The sequence below is a fragment of the Bos grunniens genome, chromosome 10 (genome assembly GCF_055505025.1).
Source record: "Bos grunniens cultivar Pamir isolate PY7600 chromosome 10, Bosgru_T2T1.0, whole genome shotgun sequence".
In the NCBI taxonomy this organism is placed as follows: Eukaryota; Metazoa; Chordata; class Mammalia; order Artiodactyla; family Bovidae; genus Bos; species Bos grunniens.
Genome location: NC_141174.1, coordinates 70,788,131 through 70,814,235, shown reverse-complemented (window position 1 = coordinate 70,814,235; position 26,105 = coordinate 70,788,131). Strand labels below are relative to the sequence as shown.

The window sequence follows — 26,105 nt, the reverse complement described above, 5'->3', positions numbered from 1 at the left end:
AGGATGTGTATGGGGCAGAGTAAAATGGTATTGTTGTCAACTCTTTACTTTTTAAAAGAAGATTTTTTTTTCCCCCACCCAAGGGAAAGAAAGCAGGCAGAGCAGGCAGCAGGCAATATTAAACCCACCATGAGAGTGGGAGAGTAGAGTGGATGAAGAAGGCTGGTGGAGAAGGTGACACTTGCCAGGGAAGCCCAGAGGAGAGATGAGCAAACCTACCTGCAGGCCGGATTCCCATGTGTTGCTGACCATCCAACACAAAGCTCCCCATGGGCTGACCCTCTGGACTATACGCTGCTCCTTGGCTCACTGAAGGATCAAGAAGAAAACCTGATTGTAGTCATTCGAGGACACAGAGGAGAAAGAAGAAAAGATATACCAAACAATCAGCAATTGTTCCTGCTGCAGCACTGAAACGTTACAGCAACAACGTGGTTGGCACTTGCAAAGGGGGGGTGTGGTCTGTATGTGCGGTTCTAGGGTTGAGGTGAGATGTGTGAGTAGCTTTACCAAACATTCTAGAGGAAAGACTTCCCCAGCCTGTCTAACAGGTGGGTCATCCTCAGCAGCCTTTACTTCTGGACTTTTCTCTCTCAATTAGGGGGAAGAGGGACAAGGAAGAGCGGCTACCTGATGTATAAAGATCGCCACATGCTATTAAGATTTTGTGATCCTGCCATCTCTGGTGGCTTAATAAAATTTCACATCAGACATAAACACTTGAAAATTTGAGCACAGTTTTACAAGATTAAACAGACTCAATGGAACATTTGCTTTTTCACTCATACCAAAGAAAATGTAAACACGATAAATTTAATGTTTCAATTGTTTTATATGATTCTCCAACAGGCCCCCAGCCTCCATTAGTGGGGCAATATTTCAGTTTTGTCGGGGAAATTTTGCCAAAGGAATCTGATTTTTCTTAAATTCTTTAAACTGAGGCCACAGCTTAAGTCTCCATCCTATTTGACATCCTCGTGAGTGACAATAGTCATCATCTACATGGAAAATAGCTTTTTCCCCACAGACCTTCTTGCAGGACACCACAAGTCTGCAGTAAAAGGAAATGCCTATTTCAAAGTAGAATGATTAGGAGTTCCTGGGTAGGGTTCTGACCATACCGTGTAATAATAGCTTTAGAGAAACTGAGAGATACTGTGAGAAAAACCCACATGTGTTTTCATGAGATGGATGGGAAGCATTTTAATAAAAAATAATGCTGGCAATGCAGCATGTCAGGCTTTAATAGAATATTATGAATAGTCAAAGCAAATGAATGGATACAATGAGTTTAACAGGGGATGTTCCAGGAGTGAACGCAACACGCACACCAAGGAATTATGGGTAAGGAGAAAATGAGAGTGTGCTAATGATTGGATGCAGACAAGCAATGAGTAATTCCAGAGCTCACAGTTAAACAAACTGCTTGTGGCACTAATACGTGTGCCCAATTACCAATTCAGAAAGAAAATAAAAAGCAGTTTCAGTAGAGTCAGGGTGGGAAATCTCCAATTAGCACCAATTAGTGAAGTTGCTTCTTAGAATGGAATTCTGGGGACATTAAAAAACAAAATTCTCCCAGAATGCCTGATGGAAGCATTTCTTTACCAGGTGGTGAAACTCCTAAAGTATAACTTGATGAGGATTTGTGCCTCAGGGATGGGAACACAGACACGAGTTGGAACTTGCCTGCTCGATTTGACTGGTCAATCATGGGCTGTACTATTCTTCTTCTGGCATTAATAAACCTGAAATAGAAGAGAGACGACCAGTCAGCAAATGCAATTTCTGTGCTCTGTGAATACCTTCACACGCTGCAGAGAATACAGTACAGTTGAACATCTACCAAAAATTATCTTTTTAATTTGAAGGCAATCTTTCCTCTCCATGTTCAAAAATAGCTGACTGGATCATCTCCCCTGTCATCTCATAACCAAGTTGAGGCTGACTTGCTAAAAACAAATTACTCAGGAAGAGAAAAAAGTTTTCCCTGCGAAAACTTGTATTAATTTGCAACTGTGCTTTTGCCTCTTGAACAAGTCAGAATCTTAAGTTCACAGGCTGGAAGATTTTCCCCCTTTCCCTAAACTCCATCATAAGGAGACCCCGCTTCCCCTTGCAGCTGGTCATAAATGGAGACCAGGCTCTGGCACTCGGCTTTCACAAGGTATTGTTAGGTCAGCAAAGCCATCAATTAGGCTGTCTGAAGTTTTATCACCAACACAGCAGTAATAAGTGCTGGCCAGAAAGACTTCTGCTCTTCGGCAACTCCTGCAGTTTAAGCCTGTAAAGTTAGGGGTCATTTAGAGGTCAGTGCCAGCTGGGGGCGGCCTTTCCAGTCTAAGCTGGGACACCCAGGGCAGGGATAAAGGTAACTGCCAACCATAAACCCAGCCACCTTTCAACCCACTAGAAAGACAGAGCCTCAGGTACACATGGTTGATATTAGAGTCTAAGAAACATTTTCAAATCAGGTGGTGGCTGAATCACAGGAATGTTAAAGGAGAAGCAGTTATTTCGTCTAGAAGCCTGGATCTAATTTTGTTGGAAATCCAAAAATAAGTGCCTACTTCATGTTACTTTAATGTTTAATAATGCCCATCAAATATTCATGTACAAACAGAGTAAGATGATAAGAAATCTCCTTTATTTCTCCAAATTTAATAAAAACAAACCAATTTTCTACCATTTGCGAGTTACCCCTGTCCCCGTGCATTTAATGACACGCATTCCCCACACACTTGAGCTGATGCACAAGATTCACTGGCTGTGCATTTTCAGGGGGGACACGGAGGGAGGGGGTGGCCTAGCCTATTGCTAGCTGTTCCTTCAAAATAGAACCATGGATGATCTTTCCCAGGATTGCAACCCCGTGGACTGCAGCACGCCAAGCTCCCCTGTCCTTCACTATCTCCTGGAGTTTGCTCATTCCCAGTATTCCCAATTTCAAATCTTAAGTGCAGGGGGACTTCATGATTAATGAGTTCGCATGCGGTCACAGTCAGGAACTGAAAGCTCCTTCTTTGAAATGAGCCAGGAAAATTCTAGTGTGTGCTGGCAGCTCTGTGCTTCTGTGGTGTTGAAGTCCCTTTTGCGGAGGACAGCGGCCCACACCCTTTTAGGCCTCCTGTGAGCATTCTGGTGGGAATACAATTAGATTGAAGAAAAATAGCCGGGAGAAAACCAAAGGAGTCTTTTGCATAAGGCGTTTGTTTGGCAAACAATGCACTTCTTTATTACTTAAGAACGTGTAGCTCAGGTTGTCAAGAATGTCACACCCCCTCAGGTTTGGGCAAGTAAGTGACAGGCTACGTGAAGTGAAAACAAGAAGAAGAGAGTGGGAACTGTATATATTCCCTCCAGGCACTTTTAAGAGTTGCTGAGGAATAGCTGATCAGATAGATCACAAAGCCTTTTAGAAGTACCCCTCAAATCTTAGTGGTCTACTCTTTCCCTCACTGCTCTTACTGGGACCAAGGACAACTGACCTGAGAGTTGCACCAGCAAACTCCTTTCATCGGCTCAGATTAAGACCCATTGAGATGCTCAGAAGAGTGGGAGAAACCTTTGCTCTTCTCCTTGAAGTTTCTAATGGAGGACACACATGGCAGGGTTTTCACCTCTTATGTGCTACTAATCCCGGTTTTGTTTTTTCCTACAGAGCAACTCTTTAGGTAAAACGAATTGCTATTTTTTCCCTTTTTAATTTCACCCTTTTACTCTTTTATTATTTACATCTGGAGGTTGTTCCCTTCTTTATGTCTTTCTCAACAGTTCCCCCAAACACTCCCTTCCTCACAGAGTTGCAAGGCATCATGGTCCTTAGTTCTCAGCAGGAGAACTCCACACTGTCTTCAAACAAATAATTACAGGGAAGGTTAGAGGTTCACTCAAAGGTCATTTCTTTGGATACTCGTCAGAATGTTTACATTAGTAAAAACGGGGTCCTCTCAAAAGGTTGTTCAATGGGGGATCCACAACAATGCAGAACATTAAAAAAGCATTCTGTGTGCCCGCAGGTCTTTATAGAAGTGCTGAACTTGGAAATGCCACTCCAGTATTACATTTTCAACTAGTTACCATGGCATGGACTGGATGTTCACTAGCAGTTATGGCGATGGCCTTTCTTTGCCCAGTTCTGCTAAACAAATAGGCAGAGAGGCCTCTGAAGCTTTTTACTAGATCTTCTTAAAACAGGTCAGAGAGATTTTGCTTTTTTCGCTAGGGTTTCTCTGAACTGTTGTTCTCAAACAATGTTTGTGAACCATAGTGCTGTATCTTGCCAGATTCCTGATTCTACCACATTCTTTCAAATCACACAGAATTTGTAAAACATATGGGTCCCAATTTTTCGGAACTCTCTTAACATACAACTCTTGCCAACTGTCAGCTCCCCCGATCCTAGGCTATCTTATGAACACCATAGATCTCATTATTAAAATTAACAATTAATAAGCTGACTGTAAGAACACTTCAACACTCAAAAATTAAATTACTACCACTGCACAGATGATCCATAGGCCATTCTTAGAAAACACACCCAATGTACATAAAATGAAGCCATTTAATTATAGACTTACAAAAATCAAACTAGGAGTATTTTTTTTAATTTCTTTATGTGAAATTTCCAAATGTGGTCTTTCCCCCAAATTACATGACATGAAAGTTTTTTCCACCTTCTCTGATATGTATTTTAAGATGAAGTTATTCAGTGCTCAAGCAGTAAGCAGAATATCAAGTTTGATCTACTTAAAATTTGAAGTCTAAATTGAAAATTGCCTGATCTTCCATCTTCCAAGGTTCAAGCTCCATTCATATGGAAAAATGCAACTCACTGGTTCAAAGACAAAAGACATCTTAAAAGGCTCAAAAAGGTTTCTTGGATATTAAATGGGTCTTACAAAATAACATTTTGATGAGTTAAGTGTAAATGAATCAGACACATATGGATTAAGTTATCCTTGAATTTCACACGGGTTTAAAAACTAAGGGGAAAAGAGGGTGTTGGCAAAAACATTTTGGACTTTGCCAAACCCAAAACATTTGAAAAATTGCTGAAGACATCCAACTAACCAAAATGCAGCAAGCTGCACCCAACTTTAATGAAAACCCCCACAAGTTATTTCCAATCCAAAGACTGTTAGGTTTTTCATCTGTATCTGATATTAAAAAATGCTCTAAATTGTAATGTCATCCCAGAATGATTTTGAAGTTGAGGACACATACTTTTCTATTGGTATAAGCTATTTAACCCGAAATCATAAAGTCTTCTTAGATATTAAATAGCTCTTAAAAACATTCTGAGGTTTGTACAACTTGCATGTAAAATGTGCCACATATGATAAATGCCATAAATAAAATGTGCTAGTAAGCCTAATGCCTTATCCAGATTTCACTTAAAAAAAAATTCATTAGCCTCACTGTGACTTTTTAAGGGCTAGAGATAATTCCATTAGTGACTCCCTAGGGAATGAGTACCCTAAAATACACTACTTCCATTGATTTGTGTTGAACACAAAGTTAGTACACAGGCTCATGCAAAAGCTTTGGAGAGGATCTACTAAGACTATCCACTTTCTCACTAAATTTTATCAAAATAGAAAATGCATTAGTATGTGTGATCCTTAAAAATTATATACTTAGATGGTTAGCTTAAAAATAAACTTAATTACAGAAATAAATTCAATGACTTTCCAAGAATCATGAGGCCTTTTTGAGTCAACTTAGAGTGAATATATATGTGTGTATGTGTATGTGTGCATGTGTAAGTGTGTTTAGGCTAAGCCATGTCCGACTTTTTGCGACTCCATGGACTGTAGCCTGCCAGGCTCCTCCATCCATGGGATTTCCGAGGCAAGAATGCTGGAGTTGGCTGACATTTCCTTCTTCAGAGGATCTTCCCGACCCAGGGATCAAACAATCAAACCTGTGTCTTCTGCCCTGGCAGATGGACTCTTTTATATATAAAAAGAATAAACCCAAGAGAGGAAAATATCATTGAAATCTCATCTTGTCTTTTTGGAGAGGTCTTCTGGAGACCTCTCCCACATCCCCACCTTAACGCCCCACAGAAAAAGCCAAACCTTTCTGTCAATGAAATCTGACCATGGTGATTTTCTTTTGAAAGTGTGTTCACTCCCAAGCATATTTCAGATCGATAGACACAGACTTAGGTATCTTTCTAGATTGTTGGTTGATTCCTTTTCCTTTCTTTTTCTCCCTCTTTTTTAAATGGCTGATAAATCCCTCCTTCTGGTTCACTAACTTCATTCCCCACTTGGTAACCCATTCCTTTTGGCAGCATTCCTTTTGTTAGAAAGTGTAGGCCTCCATGGAGTCAACTGGAAAGATGCCAGCCCTGAACCCTCTAAGGAGGAATCAAGAATCCCTGGAAATGAAGATTTTGCATGGATTGGTCTGGTCAAAGAAGTAGAGATAGAACTGCTGAAGAGAGATCAGATCAATTTGGAAGAGGTACTGTCCAAATACCTTGGTGATTGGGGACCTTTTAAAAAATGAAAAACCTGTTTCTTCACTTTTCCCAGCCACAGAACTCATCAGAGACGATGCTTATTCACAAAGCTTGCTACTGGTTGGGATTTGCAACAGTGAAGTCTCAATCAGGACAAATCCATTATTAAGTTTCTTCGACTCTTCTGAGTTCAAGAAGAAAGCATGTCTTTTTCTGTGCTGTGGTTATGGCTAAGAGCAGGGTTTTCTCAGTGAGATATACTGAAAAGGTTGAATCAGTGAATTAAGCAGATTTAATACCTTTGAATGTGTACTCCAACACACAGATGACTGAGTCATGTCTCAAACCTGCATTTTTCATGGGTGGCCAGATAGTGTGTCTTTTCTCCCAGATAATTGTGAGCAAAGTAAGGTAAATGAATGAGATTCATGGGTTATTTAGGGATACAGTTATGGTTCATAATCAATTTCCCAGAGCTACAGCTTGATTTTTAATTTGATAGAGATGAGATTGGTCTACTGGAGATGCAGGTTTGATTCCTGGGTTGAGAAGATCCCCTGGAGAAAGAAATGGCAACCCACTCCGGTATTCTTGCCTTTGAAATCCCAAGGACAGAGGAGCCTGGTGGGCTACAGTCCATGGGGTTGCTAAGAGTCAGACACCACTTAGTGACTGAGCACAAACACAGATTAGTCTACAGCTCTCAAAACACCATAAACTAACACTTCTAAGTTTACAATATGAAAACATGATATTAATCTGGACTCACACACCTTTTGTAGCTTAACGAATATGCCTTGAGTACTGGAGTGTTTATGCTGACATGAAAAGCCCTGAGCAAAATTATCAAGTAGGTGATGCTTATCTTTCAACAGCTTTCTACTGTGGTTTCCCAAAATCATTTCATCTAACTCCTCCTTCAAGATAGGAGGGCTCACATAGGTTCTTTACTAAAATACCTTACTTTGGGTAACCCTTCTCAGATATTGTTCCATATTCCAGACTTCTCTGTAGAGCAAAGTGATGAAGAACATAGAAACATACTTTCTGCCCTTTCCTTGCTGTGTCACCGTGGGCAAGTCTATGTAGACTTCCAAGATTCAGTTTGATTCCTATCTATAAGCTGGGGTGATAGTTGAGCCCAGATCATTTTGAGGATTAAGGGGGGTATTGCTTGTAACATCTTTGTGCCACAGTACCTGGCACATGGTAAAGGCTTGTTAAATGTTAACTTACACTCAAAATGCATCTATGCAATGCCCCCTCCTAAAGAGCTCTGTTTTCTTACAGGTAATAATTAACACTAGGTGGGTTATTATAAAACAAAGCCAAGCTGATTGATAAGAGGATAATAATGTGCTGTACCCCTGAATGTAGCATGTGTTCATGCCATGTAGGGTCTTCCCAGAGATTACAGCTAATCTAAGTGTATAATGTCATGGTGGGGATTTTAGACACTGGAGTGGGTGTCTGCTGGGGGGCAGGGTAGTGGGGTGAGCTATTTTGGAATCACTTTCTTAACGATTCTTTGGATCCTTGCAACTCTGTGCTCCATGGACCAACCATATCAACATCAACTCAAGCTCGTTAGAGCTACAGAAATAAGTGGTCCCTACCCTGGCATTTCCCAGGTGGCGCTAGTGGTCAAGAACCCATCTGCCAGTCCCTGGGTTGGGAAGATCCCCTGCAAGAGGGCACAGCAACCCACTCCAATATTCTTGCCTGGAGAATCCCATGGGCAGAGGAGCCTGGTGGCCTACAATCCATAGGGTTGTAAAGAGTCGGACACGACTGAAGCGACTTCACATGCACACACCTTGGCACTAATGAATCTGAATCAATATTCTAAAATATTTCCAGGTGACACATGCACATTTAAATTTGAGAATTCCTGCTCTAGGTCACATACCAAATACACAATCCAGTACTCTTACTAAGAATAGAAACTTGCAAAGATCAAGTTTTAATCAAGAACCGTAGCTGTAAATATGCACATACTATCTGAGATCTAAACAGTCCTTTAATCACTTGTTTTGGGCAACAAACAATTTAGAGTAATTTAATACTTTTCATTCCGTCAGTACCTCCGACAGGAAAATTTGGACTGATAAAGTGTTTTTGTGGAAACTGTTCTCTCTCAGGAATGGATAGCAGGGAAATGGTAGATTTCTACTTTTATTTCATGTAGTTCTGCACTGTTTAAGTTTTTAATAATAAGCTTGATTGTTTTTTATAATTTAAAAAATCTTTAGAATGACCTGGAGAATTTGGCATCCTACTCGAATCAGGCTTACATGGCCAATAGTAGAGACTTTTTAATAAAAGTATTTGAGAAATTCCTTGGAGATAGGGAATTATCTTTTATTTTCTTTATAATACTGAGGAACAATAAACACTATTCCATAAGGATAATCACACTCGATAACAAAACATCCCAGCAGGTTATGATTTTGAAGCACTGTTACTCTCCCAGAACACCATCAGATTATTCATATGTGGCTCTTTATCATGCACTATAAAAGTGATCTTTCAAAGCTACTTGAAAGCAAGGGAGGAGAAAATACGCAAACTTCCTTAGCTATTCATATCTAGAATCTATCCTCTTAAAGATAAAATACTAAGTCAATAGACATAAGTTGTAGTGTATTACCTCATTCTGTACATGATTTATTGCAGATGGAAATCAACTAGAAACTGAATTACTTTGAAAGTTTTACTACTGACATTAAAATTCCAGATCTGTATACCTATACTCCTAATAGTGCTTCTGAAAACAATTCTTTGCAGACACGGAAGATACATCTATAACTTTATTCAGTTCTATCAGCATTAAAAAAACTGGAGTAATCATCTTCAAAATTTCCAATTATGAAGTCCCTGTTCATCTATCTGAACCTTATTGCCTGACTGGGCTTTGAAAAAAATCAGCCGGTCACTTGACAATCAGTTACACACATTTTAGCTGGTTCTCATCATGTTCCTAGCCACTTACTAATTCGTGCTAACAGGAGGAGATCCTTACAAATCTAGCATTTCTTTAGCTTTCAAGACCCCCTTTGATTGGAGTATTAATTCTCTATCCTACTTCTCAGTGGAAGCCACCTGAGCATTAACTTGCCAAAAATATACCAAGCTGTTTAGCAATTATGTATCAGCTATGTTTGAGGAGATCAAGGTGCACTCACATGCCTTATGCTATGGATATCTCTCTGATTAGCTTGTCATCTGCTCGGAAGAAGATGTAGGCGGATTCTCCCATACAGTCTAGCAGGCCAGCTGTTAGCTGCCTGTCAAGCCCTCAAGTGGACAAGTAGTCCAGGAGCAAAAATGTCACTCCTTTGATCTGGCAAGGAGCAGCTGCTGATTTATAGAGTAGGACTTTGTTCTTCCGTTCTATTTTACTTTCTTTCCTAAGGCAGAACCACAAAATCCAGGAGAAAAAAAAAAGTGCCGTTCCCAGCAACATCAACAAGCTCTGACAACTGCAACAGGGTTTTTCTTGGCCCGAACAAAGCTTTCAGGCATCTCCTTTGACGCTCACCTTTCCCCACCCCTCCCCACTCCTCACCATTTTTTGCAATGCGGTAGTTATTGTTTAATTCAGCTTCTGTAAATGGAATGGACTGTGGCCAGCAAGCCTGGGGCATAAACACACCTGTATGAAAGGAGCCTTATTGCAGCAACCATCCACAAGCAAGCTCGCATGAACCACGTTCCTGAGTTCAGAAAGAATGCTCCATTTTTCCTGACAGCAAATTTTACCCTAAGTGAGTTTCTACTTTTGTTGCCACCAACCTGTGATGACCACATGTGAACTGTTTCCTCTTCAATGGAATTACACTCTTTAAATCCAAGAGAAAAGGGGATTCACTTTTTTAAATCTGTGAGCAAACAGATCCATCAAAAATGTTTACTCACTGTCTACAATATCAATCATTAAGCCTTGAATTAAACAACATCCAGAAAGGCTTTTGCAAATGCAGTATCAAAGATGCCATAATGTTGATTTCGTTACCACTGATTTATACTGACACAGGCTTCCCTGAGTAATATATAAGGAAAAAAAATCAACAACAAAATCTCCATAAGCCATATGCATCGCCTTGCTAAGAATTAAACTGGTTTCAAATGCACGATCCTGTTCTCAGTGGATACATCTGTCACGTCAGAGATGCCCTGTCAACCAAGAGGGACAGGAAACAATGTGGCCTTGAGATAAGCTGTGAGAAGTCAGTAACCATATGCAAGCATATATATGTACATGTGTGTATACACATACATGTATGTGTGTGTATGTACACACGTATACATATCAGGCAATACACTTTGCAGAGATTAACACCTGGCTAAGTTTTCTGTGTGGCTGCTGGAAGGAAGGGTTAAAAGGGTTATCAACTCTAGGATATGTAGACATATAACCACATAGGTCACAGAAATTTTGTGGGTGGTGGGAATGCTGAAAACGAAGGAGAAAAGAATGGTTGTTTAAACACCCTTTTTTGCCATCAAGCCATGTTCTAGTGTTTGCTCTCTTCTCCCCTTTCTCACTTTCACCAGGATGAACAGACTTTTTTCAAAACCTTGTTCTTTGCTCTACCCTATGTTCCCCTTTGGTCACACCTCTTCAGTGTTTAGAGGATTATCCTAGTCGAACTTTCTCTGGGACTGTGTACAGGTCCCAGGGAGAGACTGGGTTCTGGTGGGGGGCGGGGGCAGGAAGATAGAGGAGAGGAAGGGCTGCTGCTGCTGCTGCTGCTGCTAAGTCGCTTCATTCGTGTCCGACTCTGTGTGATCCCATAGACGGCAGCCCACTAGGCTCCTCTGTCCCTGGGATTCTCCAGGCAAGAACACTGGAGTGGGTTGCCATTTCCTTCTCCAATGCATGAAAGTGAGAAATGAAAGTGAAGTCGCTGAGTCGTGTCCTATTCTTTAGCGGCCCCATGGACTGTAGCCTACCAGGCTCCTCCGTCCATGGGATTTCCCAGGCAAGAGTACTGGAGTGGGGTGCCATTGTCTTCTCCGATAGGAAGGGCAGCAAGGTATAAAGAAGCAGAGATTCCATATGGCCTATTTTCATCCTTTTTCAATTCTAAAAAATTTAGAATGAATAATTCTTAAGGTCCACAGAAACCTGTACATGCATCACACACTGATAACTTCTATGCACTATATCTAACAAAAGACAAGTTTAATGACAAAATATGACAAGGTCATATATAATAAGAACTTACATATAATATGAAAATATATAATCATATGACTTTCTCTATGTCCACATATATATTTAAAATTTTGAAAATGCAACTTATGCCTTTAAAAAATTTTACTCTTCACAACTACAGAAACAAATTGAAAAGCACAATTCGAGAGTACATGATAATCCTAAATAAACATGGTCCACACTCAGTAAATAAGTGTGATGGGGTCAAAAGAGAAGTCAGAAGTCAAGGTAATCATCAGCTTCTTGGAGGAGGGAAGTTGGACCAGATTAAAATAGTATAGATTATTGAGAAAGAAGGAAACAAGGAAATGGTGTGTGTGAGGACACTGAAGTAGACTAAGGCCCAGTGTGTGCAAGGGAGGGTGCAGGCACTGAATTCTGACAGGCTCCTGGTTTTGGTCTGGAAAACACCACCACAGTTAACATACAAGCTAGGGGAGGCACCTTTATTTTTTCAGCTTTATTGAGATACAACTGACATATAACATTGTATAAGTCTGACATCAAGACTGCTTGGAGAAATATCAACAATGTCAGATATCCAGATGATACCACTTTAATAGCAGAAAAGGAAGAGGAACTAAAGAGCCTCTTGATGAGCATGAAAGAAGAGAGTGAAAAAGCTGGTTTACAACTCAGCATTTAAAAACTAAAATCATGTCATCCAGTTCTATCATCATGGCAAATAGATGGGGGAAAAGTGGAAATAGTGACTTGGGCTCCAAAAATCACTGTGGATGGTGACTACAGCCATGAAATTAAAAGACACTTGCTCCTTGGAAGAAAAGCTAGACAGCATATTAAAAAGCAGAGACATCATTTTGCCACCAAAGGTCAGACATAGTCAAACCTTCCCTGACATAGTCAAAGCTATGGTTTTTCCAGTGGTCATGTATGAATGTGAGAGTTGGACCATATAAAGAAGGCTGAGCACCAAAAAACTGATGCTTTCAAATTGCAGTGCTGGAGAAGACTCTCGAGAGTCCCTTGGATAGCAAGGAGATCAAACCAGTCAATCCTAAAGGAAATCAACACTGAATATTCATTGGAAGGACTGATCCTGAAGCTCCAATACTTTGGCCACCTGATGCAAATAGCTGACTCATTGGAAAAGACCCTGATACTGGGAAAGATTGAGGGCAGGAGGAGAAGGGGTGACAGAGGATGAGATAGTTGGATGGCATCACTGAGTCAATGGACAAGTCTGAGCAAACTGCAAGAGATAGTGAAAGACAGGGAACCCTGGCATGCTGCAGTTCATGGGGTCACAAAGAGTTGGACACAACTGAGTGACTGAACAAGTTTGACATGTAATATTGTATAAACTTAAGGTAGTGTTGATTTGACACATTCATATTTCAAAATGATTATCTGACACCTCCATCACATCACATAATTACCATTTCTTTTTCACGGCAATAACATTTAGGATCTATTCTCTTAGCAACTTTCAAATACATAAGACTGTTAATTATCATCACCTGGCTGTTTATTGGACTTCTAATACTTTCTCATCTTGAAGCTGGAAGTTTGCACCCTTTGACCAATATTTCCCTATTTCCCCCACCCAGGTGGAAGTTCTTGAGTAACAAATTGAACCTCTGAAATTCCTAAAGACTAGAATGATAAAATATGGTGCTTGAGGAAGATCTATTCTAAGGGCTACGTATGAGCTGATGAGAAGCAAGAAGCTAAATGGTAGAAAGCTGTTATATCCCAAGCAGAAGAGGGAAATGTATACTCAGACTAAGTTGGTAGAAACACAAAAGAAGTGGGACACGCGGCTTGGAGAACTGCTGAGGAATTCTGCTTAGATGGCAAAGAAAAGATACAAATAGAAATGATATTATAAGAGGATAAACAAGAATCTATGTCTGGTATGCTATAGTATTCATTTGATAAAAATTGGAAATTTCAGAGGAATTCCTACTTGTTATGGCAAGGGGGCGCAAACTCAATGTTCTAAAAGTTACCTTTGAGTTGATGGGACTTTCAGGCTGAGAAACTAGGCAGGCCACTCAAGACAAAGGACAGAAAGAGAGTGAACGGTCAGAAAGAAGCGACTTTAACTTCAAAACCCTCTCGTCTCTTCAAACCTCGAAAACCAGATGAATATTCCAGACTGCAGCAACAAGTATAAAGTGCCTGCGGGGGTGCTAAGTCACTTCAGTCGTGTCCGACTCTTTGTGACTCTGAATCATAGCCCTCCAGGCTCCTCTGTCCGTGGGATTCTCCAGGCAAGCATACTGGACTGGGTTGTCACACCCTCCTCCAGGGGATCTTCCCAATCCGGGGATGGAACCCCAGTCTCTTATGTCTCCTGCATCGACAGGCGGGTTCTTTACTGCTAGCACCGCCTGGGAAGCCCGATAAACCGCCTAACTAGTTCCAAAAAATGACTTCCTCTTCCTATATCCTCCAGACTTTATGAAGTCCATTATCAAACAATGTCTGGTCAATTGTTAATTAATTGTCGGTAAAAGCCTTTATTCCTATTAGGTCCAGCTTGCTGGTTTTTAATTCTGAGATAATCTGTGTGATTGGAGGCTGATGGTAATATGTCCCTGGCACACTGTGTACACGTCATACTTGGTGGAATTTACAAAAAAGTTTTAAAAATCTGAAATAGGAAAAATATACAGAAGATGGTGTTTTTAAGCAAGAGTGGTAAGACAATCAAGGGTGGGTTTTCTCCAGGTGGTGACAACAATTTAGAAGAGAATTGATAGGACAAAGTGTTACACTGAAAAGGGACTCCATTAAGTGTGATGGCTTCCAAATTGTGTCCTCCTTTCAAACCATATTTTTCTTTTTAAATGGGCTTTTAAAGTGAAAAATATAGCACTTCACCCAAAACGGTGTGGAAACAAATGGTTCTCAAGTCTCTATTCTTCAACTCAGGCCGAACTACCCCAACACCAACAATCTAAGGCCACTTGGTGTTTGGCAGGAAGGGGCTTGCATGAGAATGTCCCCACGGTCCTTTCATTTGTCGGTAGGGCTCCTTTTTCTAAAGCAGCAGGGGAGACCTCAGAGACCAGCACGGCATGCCAGGAGTGTTTGTACGGGCCAGCCTCTTATCCTTCTTCCAACTCTCCTGCTGGTTTAAAAGAAAGAATGTGGCAGAAGACACATTTGGAAGGTGGCAACATTCTTAGGGCCCTTTATCAATACCACTGCTTTCTTTAAATTGTAGCTTGGTCTCTTGTTTGAGAGGCTGAGATTTTAGCACTTTTAAAGGGAACCATAAGTGAGAAATCTCCTAGGTGTTAAGCTTTAGAGTGGCTTCAGCCCAAAATCCAAAAAAAAAAAAAAAAATGAGATTAAAACACAGAAAGTCAAGTAATATTAAAAGAAAGATCTAACAAAGTATTATAAATATGTATATAGGGTACAGTCTTTCTGTTTAAACCATGCTATTTAACCAGTTTCTACTGGTATCTAGTCCAGGTGCCAAAGAGGGGAAAAAATCAAAGATTTGTAAAATTTCAAAGTCACTTTAAATAGACTATATTTCTAATAGCTATACATCTAACAATAATTTAAAAAAAATATTATGAAAACATATCCCATGATGTCAAGAGGCAAAAAAAAAAAATCTATTCATAAATACATGACTTAATAATGTCCTCACATTTATGATGACCAGACATCAAGACCAAATTCCAAATAAAATTTCTTGACTGCCTTTCCTTATAACAAATTAAACATCTTTTTACTTTGATTTGCAGCTGGGTAGCATTCTGTATCTTCTTCAGAGATGTTATATACAGTCTTCCCAACGTGACGGTATTATTACCCACAAAATTTTTAGCATCATCCCGTAATCATAAAAGACATAAAATATATCTTTATAAATCACAAGAGACTTAGCAAACCAGCAGTTATGCCACATCTGCTTTAGTCCTTAAATATTTTAGCTTTAGAGGGTTAGTTGGTGGATTTCTTTCCCTCGAATTGCAGAGAAATAAAGACATCAACCTTTGATTCCCGTATTCCACACACAGCTACAGTCACCAATAGACAAAGAAGCAAATACTGTGTACTGCAATTTGAAAGGAATTTTTTGCATATTCACATCCCACATTTATCAGAATTCCCTAACGTGGCTTAACTATTAGAAATAGAAATGATAGCATTTGAATTTTCTCCATTTTCACAGTAAAGATAAAGTAACATAAAAATAATTTAATTTAGAAATTGGTTTAACTGCTATACAGTTATGTACATATAAACAAAAAGACAATTAATAAGTATAAAGTTAATATGCCAACTGCCTAGGAACACACTATTTCTTCTGTCCTTGGGGCCTTTCTCTCATGGCTGTCTGGTAAACACACCCTTCAAAATTCTTATCAGAGAATATCTTTTTGAGGTAACTTCCCAGATTCCATGGTTTGAGTAAGAAGCACTTCTTCAGTCAGTAGTACCTAGTTCACAGATCCATCACAACATCTATCCAATACTATAATCATAATGTATATATCTAGCTTCTCACCAGGTAGTCCCAGAGGCCAGGGCCACATCTTAATTGTACGTTATTGAAAGTATGTCAAGCATACAGTACATCTTCAGTAAAATGTATGGTGAAGTGCTAACCAAATGACAAAGAAAAGTTCCTCTGTCTTGGAAATAATGTCAAATTGAGAATGGAAGAGCCCAGAGGAATTTCCTGTCCTCATTTTGCAAGTGGCTGAATAGCTGAAGCCCTGATAAAATGACAGCATATTAAAAGGCAGAGACATTACTTTGTCCACAAAGGTCCGTCTAGTCAAGGCTATGGTTTTTCCAGTGGTCATGTATGGATGTGAGAGTTGGACTCTAAAGAAAGCTGAGCGCCGAAGAATTGATGTTTTTGAACCGTGGTGTTGGAGAAGACTCTTGAGAGTCCCCTGGACTGCAAGGAAATCCAACCAGTCCATCCTAAAGGAGATCAGTTCTGGGTGTTCACTGGAAGGACTGATGTTGTAGCTGAAACTTCAATACTTTGGCCACCTGATGCAAAGAGCTGACTCATTGGAAAAGACCCTGATGCTGGGAAAGATTGAGGGCAGGAGAAGGGGACGACAGAGGATGAGATGGTTGGATGGCATCACCAACTCAATGGACATGGGTTTGGGTAGACTCCGGGAGTTGGTGATGGACAGGGAAGCCTGGTGTGCTGCAGTTCATGGGGTCACAAAGAGTTGGACACGACTGAGCGACTGAACTGAACTGAACTGATGAAATGATTTTTCCTAGAATGGGGCAGAGCTAAGGTGGGAAATAACTCTGGTGTGCTGTCTCTGGGCAGTGATCTTTGCACTCAGAAACAACTGAAGATACAGACTAGAGGCATTACTTTAAAGGTGTGACTCCATCTGGCTTTACAGATGCCAGGCAAATCTTATGTACAGGTGTGAAGGAAGGGAAGGACTTGACTTGGCAGAAAGTGGGCATCAGACTTTTCTAACCTGCGTAACACTGGGGAATGATAAGTCCAGTTCCTGGAGAGGGGAGAATAAGCTGGGAGTACTGGGAACTGAGGTCAATGGAATATTATGGTGTGTGTGTGTTTTGGGATAGACGAATAATAAGTAGAAAGTGAAGAAGGAGGAAGGAAAGAATAGAAAGCTTTCTTAAAGAAATTTTTCCCTCAGATTGTACTCTGAAGGACACTGGTGTCAATGTTTCAGTGTTTCTCCAAAACAAAGATGGTAAGTCAAATTGTGGTAGGGAACCAGCACTAAATGAAACAAACAAAGTCAAAGTGTTAGTCGCTCAGTCGTGTCCAACTCTTGCAACCCCATGGACTGTAGCCTATCAGGCTCCTCTGTCCATGGGCTTTCCCAGGTAAGAATACTGGAGTGAGCTGCCATTCCCTTCTCCAAGGATCTTTGCAACCCAGGGATCAAATCTGGGTTTCCCACATTGTAGGCAGATTATTTACCACCTGAGCCACCAGGAAAGCCCAAGCATATATTATGAATCTCTAAGAAGGCATGATAGTACAAATCAAACTTGGCTTCAATTATTAAGATTTTGAGGGGCACTAGGCTACGGTTTTTCCAGTGGTCATGTATGGATGTGAGAGTTGGACTCTAAAGAAAGCTGAGCGCCGAAGAATTGATGCTTTTAAACCGTGGTGTTGGAGAAGACTCTTGAGGGTCCCTTGGACTTCAGGGAGATCCAACCAGTCCATTCTAAAGGAGATCAGTCCTGGATGTTCTTTGGAAGGAATGATGCTAAAGCTGAAACTCCAGTACTTTGGCCACCTCATGCGAAGAGTTGACACATTGGAAAAGACTCTGATGCTGGGAGGAATTGGGGGCAGGAGGAGAAGGGGACGACAGAGGATGAGATGGCTGGATGGCATCACCGACTCGATGGACATGAGTTTGAGTGAACTCCAGGAGATGGTGAGGGACAGGGAGGCCTGGCGTGCTGCGATTCACGGGGTCGCAAAGAGTCAGACACAACTGAGCGACTGAACTGAACTGAGGGCTCCAAGGATATGAAAAAATTAAAGAGTATTTTTTTAACCAAAACTGTGTTTTTAAATCATTTATGAATTTGAAAATAGGATTTCCATGTTCCTACTTCCCCAAGTCAGACTCAAAGATAGAGAACCATTTGTAGGGCTCTTGTTTTATATCTTGTGCTTGACTAGTCAGTCAGTCATGTCCAACTCTTTGTGACTCCATGGACTCTAGCTCCATGGTCAGGCTCTTTTGTCCTTGGAATTTTCCAGCAAGAATACTGGAGTGGATTGCCATTTCTTACTCCAAGGGATCTTCCCAACCCAGGGATCAAGCCCGCATCTTTTAAGTCTCCTGCGTTGGCTGGTGGATTCTTTACCACTGTCCTTTCTGGGAAGCCTGTTTTCTATCTTACCTGTTCACAACACCTCCTCCCAAGATTATTATAAAACCTGACTACTCCACTGCCCTTGGACCCCTAAAAATATTCAGGTTGAGAATGTTCTTTGAATTTCTCTATCTCAAAGATAGTTTGATCATTAGGAGAGGATGCTAGGCTAGGATGTTTGCTCTAATTTTCCCCTTTTCCTACTTTTGTCGTATTTTCTTGCTCAATGAAATATTATAAAAAGCAGCAACTATTATTGGGTATTTTGCTATGTGTACCTAAAATTTCTGCTTCAAAAATGATTCAGAAACTGAAGACTAATCTTAAAACTAGGAGGTTTTTTTTTTTTTTTTTTGGCAACACCCTCTGCATCTTTCATTAATGAGAACTAAAACTTGGGCTGTGGCCATCTAACTTTAGCATGTCGACTACATGTGTTAGAGACTTCTACATACGGAGGGTGGAAGATGGAAGGAGAGAGACAGAGTCAGAGACAAGGTAGTGGGGGGAGCAGGACGTTAAGGAAAGACAGAAATGAGAAGGGAGGAGAGACAGGAAAAGAGGAAGTGCTGCTTTGGCTAAAGTACCACAATGCACATCCAATGCTCCACCCTCCTCTCCCCTCCCAGCCCCCGCCCCCAGCAATTCTACTTTCTTGTTTACAGAGTGTACAAGTACAAAATCAGCTTTTACTTAGAACTGTGTTAAACACCACCTGCCTGCCCTCTGAACCTCGCTGTCTCAGGAAGAGGTCAGCCTGGTGAAGGGCTCCGGTTCTATAAGCAATCCTGTCATTCAGGCTAACAGCAGTGATTCACTCACAGGAGGCAAAAATGACTCAATTGTTGGGCTTATTGACTCCAGGGAGCACAGCTACTCTATCATTACCATGGAGTGCAAACACCCTGAGCTCTGTGTTGGTCCACTTAAAATTACTATTTGCTGTGAAGGATTGGCAAAGCAATTCTTAAAATGATGGGGGTGAAAGTCAGGCGAGCGCCATTATGGGCTTTTCCTTCCGTTTAAGCAGAAGTAAGCAGTACAGGACTCGTTCTGAGACTGACCCACTTATTTAACCTTTTGTTCACTTTGCTGTATTAACATATATTAACTGACTATATAAGCCCTGGGGGGGATTACCTCATGACCAAATTACGGTTCCATTTTCATGGGTAACCTCTCCTTGGGTGGAAATTAAACCCCAACATAAATACGTTGTCAGTCCATACAGAACTGAGGAGAGATGCCCACAAACAAATGCCGAATGCCCATCCTGCAAAGACCACGGCAACCATGGAGAGGTTTGGTAAATTAGACACTAGAGGAACTATTTGAAAAACCAAATAAATTTAATTAAATAAGTTACAAAATTATTTTCCCGTCTCTTATATACTCCCCTTGGTTAATATCCATGACATACTGATGTTGCATAATTGCTCTTATGGAATGCTGCAGCTCTGAGCCATAATGAGCTGCCTTTGCACAAAGGCAGCAAAAGTGGTTTCCCTACAGAGTTATCTTCTCAATTATTTATACTTGCAACACTTTCACATAATGGCAGTTTTAAAATCAAACAAACAAAGCAAACCGTACAATAAAGGAAGGAGACTAGAAGGTGCAGGGACCTTTTCTTTCCTTTTTGAACACCAGAAAGGAGAGACAGGCCACAGCGACTCAGCTGAATTTGGTTTCTTGAAAAGTCTCGGGGGCCCTGCAACCAGATGACATCAAAGCATTTGAGATTGCCACCTAGGTGAGGGATTAGAAACACTCTGCATACCTGCCTTGCTTTTAATCTGTCATATCCAAATATATAAAGGAATGCAAACTTAATTTTTGCCTTTTACAAGTTGGCCTTGAAAATTCCTAATCAGAAAACTTGACCCCCTACTCTCCGTTCCTGGAAAAAAAAAAAAAAAGGTGCTCAACTGTCAAAATGACGTCAATGTAAGCAGAAAATGGCTGTGTGTGTCATAGTCCCCCAGGCAGCAGAGGGGCTGGCCAGTTTTTGTGGTGCTTATTTCCACTGTCCATACCTGCCTTTGGTTAATCAGTCAAAAACTTACACACAAAAAAGCTACTTTACAGTTCTACTATATACAGATATACAAAATAAGATAAAGGGTGTATTTAAGCATTATGGAAAAACTATTATAATATTTAATTTTTGGAAAATCTTTGATATGAAGTGTTATCACTGCTATGAAGTTTCAACTTAAGTTGTTCTTAGCACTTAGCTTAGTCGACCATTCAGAGTAGGTACTCAGTAGGCATTAGCCCGGTTGTATTTCCAAGTTAATCTATAGACGTGCTTGAAGAGCTTGTATTTTAAGAAATTAAAAGTCAACTTTTGACCAGACATACATTTTGGATTTGCACAAAAATTTACATTTTAAGATTCTCCATTAAACAGGCAAAGATTCCAGCCTTTAGGAGGTGGTTACTACCTTCATTTGAAGAGATATTCTTCATCATATAATGGCCAGTCATACATCTGTGATTGAAGATATTTACCATCAATACCAGTGAGATACAACTTTTATATCAGCTATCAGCCAGATCCAAAGAACAAACTCTTAAAGCAACTATTTCCTTAAATTCCCACAGAGAAAGATTATAAAGACACCGTAAAAATAACAATTTTAAAAACCTCAAAATTTGTTTCTTGCAATTTGCTTATATGCACACACTGAATTTACAAACACACACACACACAAACATACACACACACACACATATATTTGCTTTTCATTAATGTACCTTACATACCTTGTGACTTTAAATCTCTTCATTTTACACAGTTTTAAAAAATTAAGATTTTTTCCCCCCCAAACACACAGGTACTACTCTGAAAGGTCAGAAAGAAAAATAATACACCCCGCTGAAAGGAAATTAGACCATTATTCATAACCCACCCGAGGACAGGCTGTGGGTGAGGTTGTCAGAGGGAAGCAGTTGGGGATAAGTGGGGATCCACCATCTTGTATTGCTCCACCCCCAGGAATCTAATGAACCAAATATCATATTGTATCCACTTGCTGCTTCTTACAACTCCTCTTAGCCAGGGAAAGCTAAGAAAGAACCATATTTTTTGGCTACTTCCTCTAGTTCTGCCACTCTTACCTTCAGTGTCAAATTGTTTAGTGGTGTGGTGGAAGCTGAAAGATTGTAGGCCCAATTCTACTTCTCAATATAAAACTACAGTCTATTATTTGGGCTTCTAGCAGCACTGCTGCTGTTGTTACTGCTAAGTCGCTTCAGTCGTGTCTGACTCTGTGCGACCCCAGAGACGGCAGCCCACCAGGCTCCCCCGTCCCTGGGATGCTCCAGGCAAGGATACTGGAGTGGGTTGCCATTTCCTTCTCCAATGCATGAAAGTGAAAAGTCAAAGGGAAGTCGCTCAGTCGTGTCCGACTCTTAGCGACCCCATGGACTGCAGCCCACCAGGCTCCTCCGTCCACGGGATTTTCCAGGCAAGAGTACTGGAGTGGGGTGCCATTGCCTTCTCCGTCTAGCAGCACTAGACACCTTAAACACTGAAAAATTATCTTTCTAGGTGAGTGCATGTGTGCTTATGGACTGGACAAAAGACAAAGGGTAATATATGGAGAATGCAGACAATGGTGAGAAAACTCTTGAGCCAGAAGATTAAAAACAGAATCCTGGTATAGACAAATATAAATCTGAGTAAACTTTGATGTAAGCCTTCCCTGGTAGCTCAGACAGTAAAGAATCTGCCTGCAATGCAGGAGACCTGGGTTCAGTCCCTGGGTCAGGAAGATCCCCTGGAGAAGGGAATGGCTACCCACTTCAGTATTCTTGCCTGGAGAATGCCATGGACAGAGAAGCCTGGTGGGCCACAGTCCACGGGGTCACAAAATGTCAAACATGATTGAGTGACTAACATTTTCAAACTTTGATGTACTGCAAGTATGTCCGATGTTATGCATAACATAAATTGGGAAAGGTATACATCAAGGCTGTATATTGCCACCCTACTTATTTAACTTATATGTAGAGTACATCATGTGAAATGCTGGGCTGGATGAAGCACAAGCTGGAATCAAGTTTGCAGGGAAAATATCAACCTTAGATATGCAGATGACACCACCCTTATGGCAGAAAGTGAAGAGGAACTAAAGAGACTCTAGATGAAAGTGAAAGAGGAGAGTGAAAATGCTGGCTTAAAACTCAACATTCAAAAAACGAAGATCATGGCATCCGGTCCCACCACTTCATGGCAAATAGATGGGGAAAAAATGGAAACAGTGAGAGGCTTCATTTTCTTGGGCTCCAAAATCACTGCAGATGGTGACTGCAGTCATGAAATTAAGACGCTTGCTCCTTGGAAGAAAAGCTATGACTAACCTAGACAGCGTATTAAAAAGCAGAAATATTACTTTGCCAACAAAATTCTGTCCAGTCAAATCTATGGTTTTTCCAGCAGTCATGTATGGATGTGAGAGTTATAAAGAAAGCTGAGCCCCAAAGAATTGATGCTTTTGAACTGTGGTGTTGGAGAAGACTCTTGAGAGCCCCTTGGACTGCAAGGAGATCCAACCAGTCCATCCTAAAGGAGATCAGTCCTGGGTGTTCATTGGAAGGACTGATGCTGAACTGAAGCCCCAATACTTTGGCCACCTGATGCAAAGAACTGACTCGCTGGAAAAGACCCTGATGTTGGGAAAGATTGAAGGCAGGAGGAAAAGGGGACGACAGAGAATGAGATGGTTGGATGGCATCACTGACTCAATGGACATGAGTTTGAGCAAGCTCAGGGAGTTGGTGATGGACAGGGAAGCCTGGCGTGCTAAAGTCCATGGGGTCGCAAAGAGTTGGACATGACTGAATGACTGAACTGACTGATGCAGAACATATTTTTCAAAGACACTGATGCAATAACTAATATTTGAGTAATCATTACATGAAAGATTAGTTACATGTTGCAGCTTAGTTTTGGGGTTTTCAAATATGCGTAAGTTCTGAAGTCTCAGAATCTATGAATGGACTCTAGTTCATCTGAAAAGCACAGATGAACTTCTGGCAGTTAAAAGCAATTTAAAGGTCAGTAGATTGTGGGCGGAAGTGAATTGGCTTGGAGGGTAAAACCAACAGCTGACTGGGGTGAGAGGGTGTGACTTTCATCCCTGTAAAAGCTCCCACTGATGGGAACAGAAGCTGCTATCAGTGGCTTGAGGGCAGTAATATTATAAGGCCCTCAATTCCCAAACGTGATAGATTCATAAGAAATCTTAACCTCGATTTTTTCCAGCTTTCCTCAACCACAGTAACAGACTCTCAGTACAGCAGCCAATTAACCAAGAATTAAAAAAAAACCCACAAATCTATATCAATAGCTTTGCACACAAAAAGAAAGATGTGTGAAGTAAACACTTAATCATTGTTGTAAATGATCTGATCCAGGATGTCTAAGAGCCAAGGAAGTTGAAACAGACTACGGTTGAAAAGACTAATTAAAAAAAAAAATCAGAAGAAATAACATATTTCTCTCTTTTCCTGTAAGCGTCTGATACATTTGCTTTTACACTGTAGTTTTTAGTAACAGGCCTTGAGCTTACCTGTGACTAGTGGAAGATGATCTGATGAGAGCGTTTGTGCTTAGTCCTGTCTGACCCTTTGTAACCCTGTAGACTGTAGCCCACTAGGCTTCTCTGTCCATGGGGTTTCCAGGCAAGAATTCTGGAGTGGGTTGCTATTCTCTTCTTCCAGGGGATCTTCCCTACCTAGGGATCGAACCCATCTCCTGCATCTCCTGCACTGGCAGGCATATTCTTTACCACTGAGCCACTTGGGAAGCCCTGATCTGATAAGGGATTGGCACAAATATGCTAAACCTGGTTTTACAAATTGTTTTGCAGCTTCTCTTCCCAGATAAACATAACCCGAGTACAACTTCTGAGAGAGGAAAAAAAAAGTTGTGTTTACTTGTCCTGTGCTTAAGGATTTTTTTCTTCTACATGTTCCCTCAGGATGCTGGCTTGCAACCTAGAAAAAGCTTGGATTTCAGTTTCAGTCTCCAATGTATTCTACTGTTCAGCTAGGCTGTGAGCTAAAAGGGAAGCTCTCTACCTTGCTGATTTAATTAACGGGATTCTTTTCATTATTACGGGGATTTAGCTTCTTCTTGCCTTCAGTGTTTGGTTAACACTGATTTATGTTTTATATTTTGAAGGAAAATTTATTGTTCTTTGACAGCTGAAGCCTGGTAAATTCCTGGCATGGAAAGGACCCCAGGGAGGTGTCACAGTTGCCCTGCCCTGCCCACCTCCACACTGTCATCTCAAGGGCAACCCTCCAGAAGTGAGAAGAACCATCAGCTGTTCCCTGCCCATCCCACTCCTCCTCCCTCGGATAATTACACCAGCAGGGGTTGGCCTGTTCCCATTTATGAACGGTGGTATTTGTAGGTTGATCAGTAAGTGTGAATCACCGATTCGTTTATGTGAAGCAAACAGTCCATGAATCTCTGGACTGGATCTAATCTCTTGATTAAATGGAGCTCACTGAATTAAGTGGTAGACTGTGCTGTACTTCTTATGAAGACCATGACTGAAGCCAAAGTCAGGATAAATTTTAAATATGAGAATATATATTTATTAACTATGAAAACATATTTGAAGTTAGTGCTATAGAAAATCTGGCAGGGAGAGTCATCATGATCCTACTGGGTTGTTGCTCTCCTAAACTACACAGTTCACTGAATTTTGACTTAACAGAAAAAGTCAAACATTTAGTGAAAACTCTGGAAAACTCATAGCAAATTTATATTTTGGGCGAAAAATGTCAAGTATCAGTTAATGCCCATAATTTGAGCATAATCAAAGTCTCCTTTCCTAAGAGGGCTTCATAATTCACCTTCACTCCTATGATTATAATTAATATTTATTGAGCTAGGCACTATACTGAGCGCATACAGGTATCCTCTTATTTAATTCTCACAAAAACCTATTGAAGCAGGTACCCTTATCAGCATTCCCATTTTATGGTCAGGAAATTGAGATTTGGCAAAATCTAATGATATGCCTAAATGTCCTCCAGATGGCTTGATGATAAAGAATCTGCCTACCAAGCAGGAGACATGGGAGATGTGTGTTCGATCCATGGGTTGGGAAGATCCTCTGGAGAAGGAAATGGCAATCCACTGTGGTATTCTTGCCTGGGAAATCCCGTGGACAGAGGAGCCTGGTGGGCTACAGTCCACAGGGTCTCAAAAGAGTTGGTCATGACTAAGTGACTGAGCATGCACTCACAATAATATGCATAAGGTCACACTATTAGTAAGTGGCATAGGTGGGGCTCATATCCAGTCCTTTCTGACTTAATATGTTCTACATGGACATGTAGCTACCTCCAGGGTGTATATCCTGATAGTTATAAGAAGGTATTAGGGGCTGCACTGTGTTCTCCCTCCCCAAATTTTTATGTTAAACTCCCAATCCCCAGTACCTCAGAATGAAACTGCATTTGAGATAAGGTGTTTAAAGAGGTGAGCTAAAATGAAGCCATTAGGGTGGGACTCAAAACCAACATGATGTATGTCCTTAT

General features: G+C 40.8%; 1 protein-coding gene across 14 annotated transcripts in view; it reads right to left on the bottom strand.

Annotated features, from left to right (window-relative positions):
• MEIS2 (Meis homeobox 2) overlaps positions 1-26,105 on the bottom strand; it is a 224,078-nt gene that overhangs the window by 3,909 nt on the left and 194,064 nt on the right. For all 14 annotated transcript variants that reach the window (XM_086321978.1, XM_086321975.1, XM_086321986.1 and 11 more), the window contains 2 exons: positions 1,690-1,748; positions 220-330 (listed from right to left, as the gene is read on the bottom strand). In XM_086321978.1, coding sequence (XP_086178104.1) covers positions 220-330; positions 1,690-1,748 — 170 coding nt within the window. The remainder of the gene's footprint in view (positions 1-219; positions 331-1,689; positions 1,749-26,105) is intronic.